Below are 19,547 nucleotides of genomic sequence, written 5' to 3' on the forward strand. Positions count from 1 at the left end.
GGTTATATATGGGTTACCATACTCATATTGAAACAAAATTTGAGTTTTGGTTATAAAACGGTTATATATTGGTTATCATACACGGTCATATTGAAACAAAATTTGAGTTTTGGTTATAAAATGGTTATATATTGGTTATCATACTCATATCTTTGAGTTATAAAATGGTTATATATTGGTTATTATAACTGACAGCGATTTTCGATTTTTTTATGATACTTTGTCTTGCATTTTAGGTGACGATATATGCATACATATATTTATGTGTGTATAAGCAGGCTATTCATTATTTTCTGTATAATTAAATAAAATCAGCAAAGCAAAAAATTTCTTCTTTGCCAGAAAATCAGCAATTAAAGACCTTCAAATTCTCTTCGCAAATAATTTTCACAAACATTTCTTGCAATTTCTGCGTTTTACTAGCATGAATTCTACAAAAAAGAATCCACCTTTGCATCTGCAAGTGCCGCTGCCGAAATTATCTTGCGCAAATGAATATTATATGCACTTAATTAAGTAAATAGCATACTTCTTTCGCTTTGCTCGTCTGCTTTCATTATTTTCTATTTGAAGGTTCTTTATGCCGTTGTACCGCCTTTGACGCATATGACTCGTGCTCGCACACCTCACACTCATGATCTCACTTATCAAAAATTTTCGCCGACATTTTAAAAATATATATTAGGTTGTTTTTGTTTTTGTGCACTACACGTGCGTGTGGGTGTGTATACGATTTGTGGCTTTCTTTTATCGTGCGAATTTAATATGTTTGTTTGTATGTACATATGTATATTTTTTGCAAATAATTTGCGAATTTGCGCAGAAAAATAAATTACTTATATTGAATTGTTGTTGTTTAATGTTATACATTTTTGCAACTGTAATCAAAATGGATTTGCAATGACCCCATAAAGTCGATCGGCATATTTTCTATTAAATTGAGTACAATTATTTGATTTTTGGTATGTTAAAAGTTGAGATTTTCAAAAATTTTGAATGATACTCCTCTGAGAGTTCAGAAAATCCATATACATATGTATATTAAGCTACATAAATAATAAAATCTAGTTCACTAGTTTTCTTTCTTTCTATGTATCGGTGTCTCTATCTCTAACTCTATCTCGATATCTCTTTCTCTCTCTATTTCTCTATGGCTCTTTATCGCTATCTACTTAAAATCTAATGTCTAGGATCGCTTTTTGCCCTGTAACTCTTGCAGCCTTTATCCTTTTCTGTCGCTATCTCTCTCTCTCTTTCTAGGATATAATGTATCTCTTGCTCTGCCTCTGTCTCTGTCGCCATCCCTATCCATATCCCTCTCTCTCTCACTCTCTATCTCCCTCATTTTCCGCCTCTATCGCTCTCCGTTTTTCTCTTGTCCTCATCTCTTCCTCACTTTATTTCTCTTTATCTATTTTTTATTCCTTTCTTTCTCTATATGTCTTCCTCTCCCTCTCCCTCTGAAATTGTTGTAGAATATAATGTATCTCTTGCTCCGTCTCAGTTTCTGTCTCTATCCCGATCCCTCTCTCTCTTTATCTCTTTCTTCGCTTCATTTCTATTACTCTTTACCTTTCTCTTCTCGCCACCTCTTCCTCTTTCTATTTCTTTTTATCTATTCTTCTTGGATTTAAACGCAAAAATTATATAAAGTGTGATTCATAACCACCACTTTAAGTCACCGATCTCGAAGTCAGATTTTCGACCATAATTTTTATTGCTTTTAGGCTTTTCATACCCTGAAAAGAGTATATTAAGTGCGCCAAGAAGTTGGTAAAATCATGAAGAAAACATCGGAGACCCTATAAAAAGTATATATATCAGCCTGACAAGCCTTATGGCAGTTTTTGAGATGTCGATCTTAAAATTTTACACACGTCCTCCAGTTCTCAAGAAGCTGCTCATTTGACGGAACCGCCGATATAGGACCACTATGGTACATATATAGCTGCCATACAAACTGAGTCATCTGATCTGATCAAGTTCTTGAATGTGAACTTTTTATTTGTAGAGGCAATTATAGTTTCGGTTCAGCCGAAGTTGAAGACTTTCCTTGTTATTGCTTGATTTTAGTTACGTAGTTACGAAACATCTGTTTTACTCCTTAAATTCGTTATTACATTCAAATTTTGCCATGCTGAAGAGCGCTCTCACCATATCACAGCTCTGTCATCGATTATAGTATTTGCCAGGTCTAAGCTGCTACGCCTTTTTATAGCTCGTTCTAATTTCATTAGCAAATAAAATTGCTTCTTCGCGTTGTACCGTTGACGCGAGGACAAGCTTGTGGAACAGTAATTTACATAAATAATATGTATATTTGCCGTAAAATTGTATGGTAACTGTACTGCTTGTGCCTGCAACACCTGCAATGCACTTGACTCGCCTGCAAATATGCTAATTAAAGCTCGCCTGGCATTTTCCTGCTATAACTAGGATTGTCACTATCGAGTGGCTCGACTAAATTTATAGCCATTCAAAGTGTTTGCAACAAAAATGTGCATAAATTTCGCATAGCTGGCAAGCGGCTGGCTCGAAGCGGTGTGTAGTCTGAGTAAGCCATGGACTGGGAAGGACTTCCGCGCACGATTTATAGCGTTGCGGCAACTTCTAAAGTGAATTATTGTTGTGGCATAACACCTTGTCAGGCATGTCATGGTGTGTCTGTGTGTGTGCCACAAATGCAACGTTGTGTGTGTGTTGTTGTTTTATTTTTTGAAGTTGCAAATCAAAAGGCTTATTTGCATGCGCTGCTTTGCTCCCTTGAATTGTTTAGCCTCAATTTACTTTCGTTTAAGGGCCACCAAAGCGCTGCTGCACTCTCTAGCCCAGTTTCGTAACTGTACTTTTTGCTTGTTCCTTTTTTGTTGTGTGCATTAGTAAACATTAAAGTCAATTCGAGTGAACCAAATTGCTTGGCGCGTTCTCATTTGCATGCATGCAACGGCAGGCAATTGTGGCATGCAGCCGCTAGCTGGCTGCCTTGTTGCAAGAAGGCCATAAATTTCCAAAAATCAAAAAAAAAAAATCGAATTGGAAAACGAAAATGGCTGCGCCACACGCTGCTGCTTGGCTATAAGAAATTTACAAATTTTCACCAAATATTCCTTTGGCAGCCAACTCTAACCCGTGCGCGCATGTATAATGCAGTAGTGGTGCAACAAGGTGGTGGCATGAGGTCCGCGCGCGCTATATTGCATGCAACGGCAACACATTTAATTTTAGATTTTTATCGAAGCGCATAGCAAACAAGTCGAAATTGTTCTAGCCGGAGTTACATAAATATTACAACAACAAAAGAGTAGAAAAAAAGAATTTTTTTTGTAATTTTTTTCGAAATATATTACAACAGCAAAGAAGTAGAAAACAAGAAAATATTTTTTTAAATTTTTTGAAGTTTTTTTTTTCAATTTTCTAGTCGTAATCATATATTATAAAGCTGAAAGCAAGAAAATATTTTTTTGTAATTTTTCTATATTCCAACAAATTTGTTTTATTATTTTTGTTTAATTTTTTAAATATTTATTTTTTAAAATATTTTTTAAATTTTTTTTTTTTTTTAAATTTTTTTTTTTTGTTTTTTTTTTTTTTTTTTTTTTTTTTTTTTTTTTTTTTTTTTATTTTTTTTTTTTTTTTTTTTTTTTATATTATTTTATTTTTTGTATTTTTTTGAAATATATTACAACAACAAATAAGTACAAAACAAGAAAATTTTTTTTTTTTTTTAAAGAAAATAGTTTTTTTTTTTTTGGAATTTTTCTGTTTATTTTGTTTGTTTTATTTTTTTTTTTTTTTTTAATTTTGTTCTATATTTTTTTTTAAGTTTTTTTAACTTGTTTCTTCTATTTTTTTTTCCAATTTTTTTATTGGCGTTGAATGTTAAAGAGAACTCATAAATTTTGGTGTTAGCACGAAAAAGTAATCCAAATACAAATAGCTTCGAAAAATCAACATTTTTGGTTTGTTCTACAAATTTCGGTTTTACAGCGTGGCAAATCATGTTTCGGAGCCAACTACTAGCATATTTATACATATACATACATATATAAGTGTATATATTGACTACAAAAATAATCAAACAACCAAAATAAACTTGAAAATCCAATGAGTGACGTAGCAACAGTGTAAAGTGTAGCCTCAAAGCAGCGGAAAAATTTTATTAAAAATTCCAAAATAAATCGAATGAAGATTTTGGAGACAAACGGCGTTGCGCTGGAGTTAATTATTGACGCATAGACACTGCAGACTGACGTCAGAGCAGCAGCGCCAACAGCGTGGCAGCTAAAAATACAGACACAAGTAGATGCAACGCGTGGAAGAGGCCTGTGGCAAGCCCACGTGAGCAAGTGATTTCGACGCGCAACAACGCGTTGGTCGGCAAATGAGCGCGGAGTGCCGAGCGCGAGCACATAAAAATTAAAAATAAAGACTAAAAAGCAAAAAAGTAAAAAAAAAATAAAAAAAATTATAATATAAAAATTTTATGTTAGAACCAAAGCGGCAGTAATAAGAGACAACAACAAAAATATTAAGTGTTGAAAAAAATTTCCATCGCGTACGTGCGTGCCGCCGCTGGCATGCCACATTGTCACACAGCAACAACTCGCTATAAACACTAAAACTGAAGGCGAAATTTCGCCAACATTTCACAACAACACGATTACGCCAATATTTTTGCTAATGTGAAGACACACACACACACACGCGCCTTACTCGATCGATGTTGTTAACGTTCTTCAGCTTCCTCATGCGATTCGTAGACATTTCCAAATTGCACAGCGACCGCTGCAATTGCACGAACGGCGCCGACGATTGCCAGAACAAGGTGAAATGCTGGCAACAAGCCGCCGCCGCAGCGGCTGCCGCTGCCGCCCACAAAGCCAACGTGGCCAACTCGAACAGCAGCAGCACGAGCAGCGGCTGCGACAGCAATGCCTCCTCGGCATCGGCTGGCAGCTCCACCAAAGAGAATTATTACGCAATGAATATGCCGCCACAGCAGCGGCGTCAGCAACAGCGCCAGCAGCAACAGCAGCTGCATCGGCAGGCGGCACAACATCAGACCATAACACCGCAGCAGCTCGAGCAGATACGTTATTACCAACAAATGCAACAACAACAGTTGCAGATATTGCAACAACAATTGCTGCAGCGTCGTCTGCTGCAGCAGCATTTGCGCGAACAGGGCGTGGATGTGGGCGTGCGCGCGCCTAACCTTAGTGTGGAGAAAGGCACCGGCGTCGCTACTTCACCGCCGCGTTTGAGCAGTGCAAATGCGTCGGCGGCGCTCACCTGCAATCAGCAGTATTTGATAGAGCAGCGTTTGCAGCAGCAGCAGCAACAACAGCAACCGCCGCCACCACAATGGTTGCGCAACAATCACAATTACAATTTCAATAATCAGCACAACAACAACAATATGCTGTACAACAACAATGACATAATTAACAATAATGATGATTTCGCTGTGCTTCTCAGTGACATTGGCGTGGGACAACAAAAAGGTTTGCCATAATATTTGTGTACTTGTATATGCTTGTATGAGTGATACAGTTCCCACCACCCCATAACATGCCGTTATGTTGTGTGTGTGTGATTAACTTATTTCATTTTGCATTAGTCTAAAATCTGTGCCGAAAATTTGGCTTTTCAAAATATTTTGCGATTTTCGCTTGCTGTGCGATAAAGGGTGGTTCGTTAGCATGAAGTATAGACAAAAACAATTTGCGAATTCGAGAAAGTTCAGTAAAATGATTTTAAAGCAAAATAAGAGAAACAAATATTTTTTTATCCTTTAAAATTGAGGCATGTTAAATATACAAACATTCTTAAAGTCTCAAAAAAGGGGTTTGAAAGAATTAAATTTATATAAAATAAAAAAATTTTATAAAAAAAAATAAAATTGAATTCATCAACCTATTTTTTTATTTTTTTTTTTTTTTTTATTTTTTTTTTTTTTTTTTTTTTTTTTTTTTTATTAAAAATTAAATAATTTAATATCGGCATTAATTAATTTTGAAGTAAATAATATTTTTTTTTAATTTGAAAATAATATTTTTTTTTAGAAAACTCAGAAAATATAAAAAGGATAAAAAATCGAAAAATATTAAAAAATAAACATTGGCCGATTCAACAAACTTTTTTTATTTTATTAATTAAATAAATAATTTAATGAATTTAATAAATAATAAAATCTAATTTAAAAAAATAATATTAATATTGTAAGCATTAATAATGAAAGACTAAAGTAAAATTAAATTATTTTTTAATTAAATTGAGATATTTGAAAGTAAAATTTTTTACTTAGAAAAATTATAAAATTAAAAAGTATTAAAAAAATTGCAATTTAGATTTTTTTAAAATAAAAACAATGAAATTTTTAATTTATTAAAAAAAAATACCAATAACAGTAACATATGTAATTATCTTTAATTTAAATTCAGTTAACATATTTAACAGATTAATTTAACATTTTCTTCCTTATAAATTTTTCAGATTTTTTTTGTTAAATAATAAAATTAATTTTGAAAATTTAATAATAAATAAATTTATTAAAAAATTTAATTTGTACAATTTTCATTGTCAAATTAAAAGTAATTTTTTTAAATTAAATTAAAAGTAATTTTTTTTTAAAAATTAAATTCAAATATTTTAATTATACATTTTTCAGATTTTTGTTTTTAAATAAGAAAATTAAAATCTTAAATTTAATAATAAATAAATAAATTGAAAAACATACATATGTAAATGTTGTATATTTTTTTTTTAATTAAAATTAAAACTTTATTGCCAAATAAATACATTTTTTATAGAAAAATTGTAGAAGTAAAAGTTAAAACTTTTTTCAATATAATTAATTTCAAAACTGAATGTAAACATTTTGTAAAATAAAAGTTTTTTTTAATAAATAATAAAGCTTATATTTAAAAATTTAGTAACAACTAATTTAAAATTTAACTTTAAAAATATAAAAATTTCATCAATTTATGTAGTTTTTCTAAATTAAAATTCTAATAAAATATAAAAAAAATAATTTTTTATTGTTAAATTTTATAAAATTAATTTTTTAATGCAAAAAGCATTATTAAAAATTATGGTAATTTTGTTAAATTTAATTAATTAAAGTTAATTAAAAAATTAAATTAATTATTAAATTAAATTAACATTAATTAAAAAATTAAATTTATCAATTTTGGAAATACATTTTTTTAATAAGTAATAAAAGTTATTTTAAAAAATTGCCAATAGCTAATTTAAAAATATACATATGTAAAAAAGTAAAATTTAATTACTAAATTCGTTGAAGTATTTAAAAAGTCAATTAAAATACACAAAAACTAAATGTTGTATTGTTAAATCTTGAACATTAAATTTATTGTTGTTAATTAAAAAAAAATTAATTAAATAAGAATTTATTTCAAAAAATTATTTAATTTGAAAATATAAAGTATATAAAATTATTTTTTTAAGTTTAAATAATTTTTTAAATTTTATTAATTTTTGCCATTTTATTTTTTGAAAAAAAAAAAAAAAATGTATATTAAAATTGTTTTTTGTGTTTTACTAATTTTTAAGAAAAAAAAATATTTTTTTTTAAATACACAATAACAGTTGATAAAAAGAATTATTATATACATATGTATACATACATGTTTTTACCGCTAGTTTTTTTTGGAAATTTTTGTGAACGAAACATTTTTCTCAACTTTTTTATTTACTTAAAATATTTTTGTGTTAAATGTGGAAATGCAGACCATAACAGAAGGTTTTTTTACTTCATCGCTAAATTTTGAATAAAAATTTATATTTCTTTAATTTAAATATAATTAATAATTTAAATGTATTTATTTCTTTAATTTAATAATTGACATGTATATTTATTTAATATAATATATTTTTAATATACATACATACTATTTTTTCATTGAACTTTTCCAATTCTGCAGCATTAAATTTTCCAATCACGCTCTTATATTTCTTTGTACGGTTAACCAATATGTGGCATGTGTCCTATCATATTACGCAACCGTTGACAGCTGTCAAACTGACATTGTGTTATACAAGCTTGGTGCCTATGACCTTTAAATGAAATTGAGTGAATCCGCACACTGACTTGTGTTTGTCTATTTTTTGCACTTTCTTAGACAACATTTCAAATATTTATTTTTTATTTGGTCAAAGCAACGCACAACAAATGGGTACATACTTCATTTTACTATGCAGATACATACATACATACAAAAATATGTATAAGTTTGCCATTTAGTGGGCAGGCAGCCAGCAACAACTCGGAAACTTGGTCATTTGAGCATTTGGCGAGCGAGTGTTTGCGTTGCGTTGCCAAAATTGTTTTTGCTGCAAAAAAAGATGGCAAAAATATAAACAATTAAAATTATTTTAATACATACAAACAAGTATATGTATGTACATATGAAGAAGATATACAATTTTTCGATTTTGCCTTTACGCCGTTGTCCAAACAATTTTACATTTTTTAAATTTTTTTTATAAATTTTTTCTGCTTTAGACATTTTTTTATATTTTTTTATATAAAAAAAATATTAATTTTTCTTAATTTTTTTTTGCTTTATATATTTTTTCATATTTTTTATATTTTTATATGTTGTTTTTATATTTTTTATATGTTATATATTTATTTGTTTATATATTTCATATTTTTGTTTTTTATATTTTATATACTTTTCATATTTGAGATAATTTGAATTCAGTTTTTTAATAGTCGTACTTTTTGCCATCTATTTTTTATACATAAAAAATATATTTTTGCAAATTTTTTCAATTTTGTTATTTATTTTGTCGCATATCTTGTCTTCGCTTTTTCTTTTCTGTACTCATATGAATCTTTTGTGTGCTTTAAATGCATCAAGCTTCGTATTCAAATGAGCAATGTGCTCGCATTATCAGACTATAGATAAATTGCAGTTAATTGAATGAATTTCAGCCGATTGTTGTTGCCATATTGTGTGCATTTTTCCATATGGGCAAGTACATCTGGCTTTGCGAAATTCTCAAGATGTCTGCTCGCTATTCATTCTCTCATAAATTGTATTTATTTATAGCTGTACTTGATTCCTTTGATTACTGACTGCTCTCAATTCTAAACTCTTCTAAACTGGCACGCTTAAGTTGTAATCAAATGTGGAAAATTTTGCATATTTTTCAATATTTTATACGAGACTCGTTGATAAGTTTTACCGAAACAATGTTATGGAATGGCAAAAATTGATAACAGTACATTGTGAAAAAATATTTGCTCAAATTTTTTACTAAAACTCAACATGCTTGCCTTAGCTTAAGTCGACTTAAGCTACTTTTGTTGCATACCATTGCCACAATAATATTTTTAGATTTTGATTTTAAGTTTGTGCCTTTTTAATGAACTTTGCGCGCCAAAGTTTTTTGAATTATCTTTAGATTTGTACATATTTACACACATGTTTTTGTGAACATAACTTTACACTCCAAATATTTCCATTATTTATTTAAAGCATGCCAAGTAAAAGTGTTCTACTCTAGTATGAATATAAACACAAAAAAATTTGGCTGCTTTGCTAAAAATGTACAAACTCAGAATTTATGGTTAATTAAGTATATAGCTGTAAATGTTCGTTTTAATATTTACATATATAAACTTCTGTACATTTTTGTTTGCGCAACAATGTGTGCTGCAGATGTTCAGTTTTGGAGCTAGCCAGAAGAAGCGGTTAAGTTCTGCTTACATTAGCTTGAAGTAATTATTTTCATTTGACATTTGTACGAGATAATAAAAAGATATCATTTGTTGTGCAAATGAAGCTTGTCATGCCACCCTTGAACGCAGTGCTTCGAGTTGTAACTGTTATATACTTCGCGTTTTTACTACAAAGTCTCCCACTTTTTGACTTAAATATAGTTTATATATGAATTTAAGAGAGTCTATATATAATATACATATGTATACATATGAATATACTATATATATGTATATATATTTCTCAAATGAAACTTGTCAGCTTCCTTTTGTTAAGCATGCTTTATACGAGTATGTATACTCAAAAACCATTCAACTTGAGTGAACTTAGAGCTCATATCGAGAACTCACTTCTCAAGTTTCTAACATAGCTTCTCCACAGTATCTCAACACAGTATCTGGCTTCTCTAAAGTACCCGAAAATTGTAAATAAAACTCCAAAAATTGCATCAATATTTATTTTGTTGCCTTCAAAGTAATCTCAAGCAGCACTCCTTATTGACCGTCTGTCCTGAACAAATTCATGATGCATCAAATCACGAATATAGAAAAAAACAATGAACTTCATTGGTTTTTGAGCAGCTTTGGCATGGTTGTTTTGGTTTTGGCTCTTTTTTTCCAACCATTACGATGTTTGATGACTTGTTTGCATGTCAAACTCATGTCCCATCGGCAATTATGGTAATGCGCTCCATGAATGTCATGAACTTGGGATCGGAAGTCGCTGGATCCAGAATGACCAAAGAAACCCGTTTACGATACTCTCTTTGAAAACAAATCAGGAATAATAAATCATTTACCGGGACAATAACAAATTATTTATCGAGACGACTCGAGCAAGAACGCGTTTCATACCCAAAATATCCACCAAACTCATTCGAACGGTCTCGCTAGAGATGTCCTCTCTTGTCATCTTTCTCACACTTGCCTGACGATTTTCAAGCATTCTTAAAAATTTTCATCAGTTGAAGAGGTCGTATGTCGGCCAGAACGAGGCATGTCTTCAATGACCTCTCGACCGTCTTTGAAGGCTTTGTACCACTCGTAGGCGTGTGGTTTTGATAAAGCTGAATTACCGTAAGCCTTTTCCAACATTTGCAGCGATTTCGCACATGAAATTTCGTTAGAAATATACAATTTGAGACAAATCTCTTGCTCGATATTTTCACCGATTGCAAAAATCGCAACGCACTATTGAGGTGTACCGACTTAAGCAGCTCTTTTAAAAAAACTGATTTACAGATCACGCTCATATTTGTCATAGCAATTAGGGACAGTCCTACCAACTTAACTTTTTTTGAAATATCATTTAGCTGGGGAACTAGTTTACAATTTCCTGGTGCATTATTGTCTCATTGTAAGTTGGAGGTAGCATTTTTCAATCGTTGAAACTTTTTTGATGTTTGTTGGGTGTAGACAGATATATAGTACTTTATATTTGTATATTATATATACTATTTGTTTTAATTTTCCGATTTTTGCTACTTGTTTGTATGTGGTATAATAGAACCTCCTGTCAGCTTGGTTCGAACTTCGTGCTTTTCTTTTGTAAATACAATGCAGACAGTGTACAATAAATGATTATTATGATTTTACATATATAATATTATATATACATATACTGAACAATGAGGTCAGAAATACCCCACAGTAAAAGCAGTGATTTTAAATAATTTCAGGTCTAAGTTAGTGGATGTTTGCTCTCCACGCAATCAGTACCTAATAGTTGAACTTCATTGCCTTAAATGCTAGGGTGTGGGTTTCGAACTGCATTTTACTTTCACAATCTGCTGAAGGATCTTAGAGTCGGTTATTATATTGTTTGTAAATATTGTTTGTTAAAAGGCAAAAATACTTGTTGGCGGTATGATATGAAGGAGAATTCTTTGCGGCGCTTTTAGTGTTGCAAGTCTCGTTTTACTGTTGTTATCGGTCAAAAATGTGCTAATGTACGTTCTATTACATACTTAAATATAAAGTTTATAGTATGCGTCATCGATTCGCCATTTCTCTGCTCGCTATCTTTCAACGCTGCTCTTTTCTCAGAATTGTACACGTGAAAGCAACATTAAAGTTACCGAGCTGAATTCGTTATAAGAGGATATGCGGGTACCTTATTTTATTAAAGTTGTATAATTACTCGCAGATTTTCCTGCTAAGTTCTCTTGTCAGATTTTATACCAGTTATAGTACTATTGTGAATATCAGCTGTTATAGTTTGTTCAATTCGCTACTCTCTAGCGGTACTTTATATATACAAATACTTATATAAAGTTATACATATATAAAGTTATACATATATATCATATCGTCAATAAATAATGTTAACTTCACTTTACATAAGTTTTTCAGGCGAAGGAAAAATGTTATTTTAGTTACCAGCCATTTTGAAACAAAATTTGAGTTTTGGTTATAAAATGGCTATATACTGGTTATGAAACGGTTATATACTAGTTATAAAATGGTTATGTACTGGTTATAAAATGTTTATATATTGGTTATATGCTGGTTATTAAATGGTTACCTACTGGTTATATTTGACAGCGGAAGTTGACAATTTTATGTTTTCGATTTTTTGATGCTACATTGTTTTTCATTTTAGGCGACGATAAATATGTACATGCATATGTGCATATACATACATATACAGACCGCCGGCTCATTTTTAATGCTGGGTAAAAATTTACATACTCACTTGCTTATATGAGCTCAAGGGTCTCATGTTGTTCATTTAATTCCGCACACCCACACGAAACACTTGCCTACTCTCCTGCAACTTTTAATAAACAATTTCATACAAATACATATGTACATACATACATATGTATATATATATATATACACTTGTGTATATGAATTCAGTTTGTAATAATGAAACGAGTGATTTGTTTTAAATAAATGCGCGGCTGTTGACTGGCCTCGCCGAGTTGATTGGCTCACTGGCGGGCGGGCAATGGAACAACAAGCAACATGTTTGTAGGTTATAAAATTTTGGGGAATTCAAGCGGCCATTTTCTGTGTTTCGAGTTAATGAATAAAGCACAAGAACTGGGGAGAATGCATTTATGATCTTGAATATCTGTATGTACATATGTATGTATGTATGTATGTATGTATATTCAACTAAAATGCTGAAATAGCTGACACATTGAAGCATCATCTTGGCATGAAGACGTGTTGTTTCCTCAAAGACAAATGCACTTGCCAGTCCAAAGCTTTTGAGTGCAACTATTTATCATGTGTGTGTGTGTGCTTCCTGCTAGCCATAAAAAATTTAAAAATAAAATTTTCAATTCAATTTCAAAAGTTTTAAGAATAAAATTTCATTTTTTAATTACATACATTTTTCATCCAACCCAACACACATACAGACAAGCAAGCGTGACTATTCTTCAACTAATTTTTATGATCAATTTCAGTGCTCTTAAATAAATACTTAGTTGCTACCATAAAATGTCATGGATTGAAACCGAGGCAATGGTTGGTAGAGACATAAAATTTACACATCTCTATACATGCCTCATGCATAAGTACATAACTATATATATACATATATATGTATGTATATGTATGTATATGTATGCTTCAAATCAGCAAATATCCACACATATGTATACACACATGCTACTCACACACACACATACATATTTCCACTTATTAGTTGGTGTGACATTTTGAAATTTGCTGTGAAGTCGTAAAAGTGCACTACTTGCTTGCTTGCATTTGCCCGCTCAGCTACACGCCAGTAGTTGAAGGCGGCGGTGGCGCGGTGGTGCAGTGCATTGGCCGACCCAACGCCACACTCAATGTCAATGTGACAATTTGTACTAGTCATTCCCTAGTTTTAGTTCATTTTTATTTCGGCACGAAGCTCTATAAAGACAATTGTTATGTGTGCCCGTGGCGTTTTTATGTTAGTTGGAGTAATTATAGTAAATTTACGCGCCATCTAGCAGGTATCCATTAAAACTTCTATGAAAATAGCCTCGCTAAATGAGTAAATTAATGAAAACTGTCGAAGTTGTGGCGCAAAGATTAAAGTCTTTGTTTTAGTTGTTTGCTGGATTACAAAGGAAGAGTTTGAGGGTGTCTGGTGTCTGCAGCGTTGCATTAAAATTTGAAATAGATTATAGTTGACAACTCGCTGATACGTTGTATTAATCTTTAGTCGATATCCTACGCATTTTTTTTTTACTTATTTGTATTGCTTTTTCTTCAAACTTACCGATTTTTTACTTCTTTTAATAACATTATTTGAATATATGTATTTAGTATATAAATAGTATACTATTTGTGGTTAGTCCCTTTTGGTTATACTACCCTGAGTACATACTTAAATTAAGTCATTTCGCACCATAAACTCGAGTTTATCGTATCGTTCATTGTGGTGTGTTTACTATTGAATACCACTCCTAAACTTGTCTAAAAAAATATTTAAAATAGCCTTAAATATCATTTCTATAATCCTAAAAAGGTAACTTAATCCGCTTTTATAAAAAAATTTAACCCCATCCACCCCGGGCATGCTTGCTGAAGTCCAGACGCTGAACAATTTCAATTCAAGCATAAATCCGCCGATACTGCTGCAATTTCACGTTCGATATTCGTACGAAGTTCGTCAATCGTCGCTGGCTTGTTGGCATAGAGCATAGACTTGCCGTTGCCCCACAGGAAATAGTCTAACGGCGTCAAATCGCACGACCAAGAGGCACAATTGACTGGGCCTTTTCGTGAGATAACACGTTCACCAAACTCGGTTTTCAATAAATCGATTGTGACATTAGCAATGTGGCTTGTGGCGCCGTCCTGTTCGCACCACATATTGTCCAAGTACATATCATCCAATTCGGGCCAAAAATATTCGGTTATCATTGAGCGGTAGCGATTCCCATTCACAATAACGTGTCGGCTTTGCTCATCTCGGAATCATTACGGCCCATAAACTGCACCAAACCGTAAGTTTTTCGGGATGCAATGGTGACTCATGGGTTACGTGTGAATTGCTGCCCGACTAATAACCCATATTTTGCTTATTGACGAAGCCATTCAGCTAGATATAGCTTGAGATGATTATTCGATGAAAATCTGGATCATTTTCAAGTTGTTGCTCATACCAATTTACGGAAATACGACGATTCTCGTGGTCAGTCGGATCTTGTAACTATGTAGACCAAGATCTTTTCACAACAACGTCACAGAGATGCCCAACGCTTGAGAACGACTGATACCAATTTACGGAAATACGACGATTCTCGTGGTCAGTCGGATCTTGTAACTATGTAGACCAAGATCTTTTCACAACAACGTCACAGAGATGCCCAACGCTTGAGAACGACTTGTGAGAGACTGACTTGTTGTCTTCCTCAATTGATGCGCTAACGGCAGCAATATTCTCGACACTACGGGCACTTCTTGGTCTCACTGGCACGGGAACATTTTGAACTGTGCCTGTGGATTCAAATTTTTTCATTAGACGCTCAATTGTTGATTTGACTGGACGATTATGACGACCATAAATTGCACGTAGCGCTCTTAAAGTTGAGGCCACTGACTCCAAACTTCGGTAGTAAATTGTAATACATAATTTCGACTCGTTGTTGGATCGTATATCTTTCGATGTTGAAGTGGCAAACCTTACTGAAGAGAAATGTCCCTACCGGTCTACTTTTGTAGCGTCCCTATTGAAAACCCCGTTAGAACGGACTACTTGCCCTGTCCTACCCAGAAGGAAGCGACGGAGACCAGTCTCTCAGAGAGAGAGAGAGAGGGAGAGAGAGTCAAAGTTGCAAAATAAATTTTGTTGCTTTTCTTCATGTTGTACTCATATAAAATCTTAATCCTAACTATATTTGCACAATAATTATATCAACTGGTAATTTACCGTAATGGTTCATGCCTCTCGCAGTTTTCTTGTTCAGAAAATAACAAAAATTGTTAAAAAGTAAGGGTAACAATAGACCCTAGGGCACGGTGCAATCCTCTATTTATCTTATTAGTTTGACCCACCTTCATTCATTATCTGCATAAAAATTATAAAAAAATAGTAATTTTTAATAACTTCATGCTCATACATAACTAAATTCTCAACACTTCTTCTTTGCAGGACAAAAATTCCGTCGTGGCATGACAGAATTCTCAACAAACAACGATATCAACAACAAATCACATCTATCACAACCGCTTCAAAATTCACCACGTCATTACGCCCACTCCCAAACGAAACAATATCATCAACAACATCAACCGAATCTTTCACAACAACAACAACCACATCCTAATTCCCCACAACATTACGCCAATAACATAAATTCACATTTTACCTACGCTTTCAAGCAGACGCATAACAATAAAAATAATCTGCAAACGCTTCCATTAAATTCTTCTGCAAATACATTTACAACAACATCACATATAAATAGTAACATCACAACAGCAAATAATCCATCATCACCCACATCGGCGACACAATCGCCATTGCATTATAAGAATCCATTGAATAGTCCGAACAATTCGCCATTTGCTTTCGCCTACAACAACTACGGCGAAAACGAGCGTGAACGCGAACCACAGCAGCGACAGCAGCAGCAGCAGCAAAGGAGCAGCGCCACAGCTGCCACGGCACAGCAACATCAATTGCAACAACATTTGCGTAGCAGCAAGACGTTGCCGCTTCTGACGCAGACGCAATATCAGCAGCATTTGAATGATTTGCTGCTGCAACAACAGCACTTGCAAAAGCACCAGCAACAGCTGCTCAGCGCCAAGGACGCCGACGACGAACTGAGCGAGGAGAGTCTCAAGCAGAATGTTGCAATAGTATTGAACAATTTGGACCGTTACAATAACGCGCTGCGCAGCATCATACTGAATGAGCAAGTGAGCGGGCAGAGCAGTGTGCTGATCGACGACAGCTTGTTGGTGGAGAGTTTGGGTGCGAACAATAATTTTCTGTTGAATTGTGGCAATACAATGGCTGCGCCAGCAACGCCGGAATCGGATTACAATAGTAATGCAACAACGCCCGGTTCGCGTCACAACATGCCGCTCGATAGCAATATGCTGCAGCAGCATCAGCATTTGGTAGGTTTCGCCAACGCAGCGGCTGCGGCTGCGGTAACAGCTTGTGGTGGCGGTGGTGGTGGTGTTGGTAGTGTTAGTAATAATATAAATGGTGTTGGTGGTGGTGGTGGCTACTTTGGCAACAATGTTGCCGGCAACAATTTAAATTATTCGATTGCTTCTTCACACGATTTCACTCATGACAATTCCGATTATCAGTGGCTACTAGATTGCGACTATCGGGATGGCTGCGGCACCGGACTGCAGCGCAGCATATTCTCATCGCTGTCGGGCTCCTACAGTGGCGACATAATCTTCTACAATGACTTCTCGAAAAAACTCGACGCTAATCTTGCCGAAGTCGATATGGAAAGCTTTCGTGCCGAAGACATCTTACTACATATGCCGTCGTATTGCAAGAATATGAGCAACAGTAATCGATTGCAACAATCGTTTTTGTTGCAACAGAATGCATTGCCCGCAAATGCACAAGAACATGTTGGTGGCGTTGGCGGTGTTGGTGGTGGCATTAACCACTTATCACAAACTTCGTTGACCTCTAATAATGAGCTTATCGATAATTCCATTTGTAAGTCGGAATTGCTCTTCTCGCCGGTCAAAGAGTCGCACTTGTCCGCCGATTCGCTCGATATGGACGCGTATCCGGAAAATGAGGACATCATCTTGACGTGCAAAGCGAACAAGGACAATTACACAATCGCTTTCGAGGGCAGCGTACTGTACTCGGATGAGAGTTTCTATGGTGAGTTGAGGCTGTTCGCTTTTTATTGTCGCTACGTTCGTTTTTCTAATGCTCTCTTCTTGTGCTTATAGCTGAACCCTCCGATGTCGCCGCAAGAAACACACATAATTTCATTAATTTGCATAGCAATCTTGAGGATATTGTCAAGCGCAAAGCTTTGGACGTGTCCATGTCACGCTCGGAGCAGGCCGCCAGTGTGCGCGGCAAGCTACAAAAGAGCAACACAACACAATTACAAAGGTGCGTAAGAGATTTGGTTTGGTTGTAAAAAGTTTACACAAGAAGAAATGATATTTTTGAAAGCCCATTCCAAGTAAAAAACAAAAACTGCATTTACTTGATTTACTAAGATACCGAACGGAGTATGCTCATTGATTAATTTCGCTCTGAACGTTTCAGTTGGTGAACGGCTCATAATTTTGCTGAATCGATCGAATCTGAACACAAATAGTGTATACCAAAGAAATTCTGAAATTTTTGGAAAAAAATGTGCCTGCGTTGGCATTTTAAAATCAACTAAAGTCCAAATACGTCTTTACGAGAAAAAAAAACTGAAATGGGTTTTTTGAAAAACTCTTCAAAGATTGTATCTCAAAGATCTGTGTACAATTCCATGAAGATCGGTTGAGTAGTCGAGAAATCTTGTCAACCGACTTCAGAAACACAGTTTCGAGAAAAACGCGTTTAAAGACGGCGCACTTAGCCTAGATAGACTCTGATCAACTTGAAAATTTAGGACAATATTGTAGAGGTGTTGCAGAATTTAATAAGACAATAGAAAAATTAATTTTTTGAAACCCATAAACCCATGTACCGGATAGAAAAATTAAAAATAAATTTTAGTCTGTAAATACCGGAATGAAAAATTAAAAAAAAAATGTTAGACCCTAACACCGTATTGAAAAAAAAAATCCAAAGCACCGGATTGAAATTTTAAAAATAAATTTTAAATTCCAAATAGCCGATTGAAAAAAATAGTCCCGAATACCGCTTTCAAAAAATTTTTTCGCGTTAGATTACTTCGTGTGCCATCATTTTGAGGTAGAGTAAAGTAGAGCCATCATATTCAGTACTCTAGAACAGTAGTCGGCTAACCTACACAATCAGAGAATTTATATTTTATCAATTTTTAATTCCGATTTTGGGATTAACAAATAAATTTTCAATTTTTAATTTCGATTTTAAAATTAAAAATAAAATTATCAAGTAATCCCGACATTTTGGATAAAAACTTGGATTCGGAATATTAAAAGAAATTAAAAAATAATATATATTTAAAAAGTATAATTCTAATACCAATTGTTTTTATTAAGAATTAGAATATCATATTTTAAATCAAATTTGGGATTCAAATTTTAAAATTTTATTTTAATTTGCAAAATACGATTTTTGGACATTTAATTTATAATTCCAATTTTTAAACTTTAAACCAAATTTTTTAATTTGGTTTAATTTTTTAATTCCAATTTAAATTTTGAAAATTTAATTTAATAACCAAACATTAAAAAAAATTAATCTAATTTTTTAACCAAATTTTTTAATTTGGTTCAATTCCAATTTGGGGATTAAATTTTGAAAAAATCAGAAAATTTTATTTCAAACTGCAAAATAGGATTTTTGGATTAAAAATTAGATGTTTAATTAAAAAGTAAAAAGTAAATTTATAATTCCAATTTTAGGATTAAATTTTGAAAATTTAATTTTTAACTAAATTTTTTAGTATGATTTAATTTTTTAATTCCAATTTTGGGATTTAAATTTTCAAAATTTAATTTTATAACCAAATTTTTTAATAAGGTTTAATTTTTTAATTCCAATTTAAATTTTGAAAATTTAATTTTACGACCAATTATTGAAAAAAAAAAATTTTAATTGAATTTTTTAACCAAATGTTTTAATTTGGTTTAATTTTTTAATTCCAACTTAAATTTTTAAAATTTAATTTTATGACCAAATATTGAAAAAAAATTTGAA

At 32.7% G+C, this 19,547-nt stretch overlaps 1 protein-coding gene across 4 annotated transcripts in view; it reads left to right on the plus strand.

Moving 5' to 3' along the window:
* Positions 1–19,547, plus strand: part of LOC126767899 (uncharacterized) — a 41,879-nt gene that overhangs the window by 14,226 nt on the left and 8,106 nt on the right. For 3 of the 4 annotated variants that reach the window (XM_050485615.1, XM_050485617.1, XM_050485616.1), the window contains exons 2-4: positions 3,988–5,504; positions 15,855–17,573; positions 17,645–17,813. In XM_050485615.1, the coding sequence (XP_050341572.1) occupies positions 4,721–5,504; positions 15,855–17,573; positions 17,645–17,813 (2,672 nt within the window). In that variant the 5' untranslated portion in view covers positions 3,988–4,720. The remainder of the gene's footprint in view (positions 1–3,987; positions 5,505–15,854; positions 17,574–17,644; positions 17,814–19,547) is intronic. The other variant, XM_050485618.1, reaches the window with a different exon arrangement.

Source organism: Bactrocera neohumeralis, chromosome 2, assembly GCF_024586455.1.
Source record: "Bactrocera neohumeralis isolate Rockhampton chromosome 2, APGP_CSIRO_Bneo_wtdbg2-racon-allhic-juicebox.fasta_v2, whole genome shotgun sequence".
NCBI lineage: Eukaryota > Metazoa > Arthropoda > Insecta > Diptera > Tephritidae > Bactrocera > Bactrocera neohumeralis.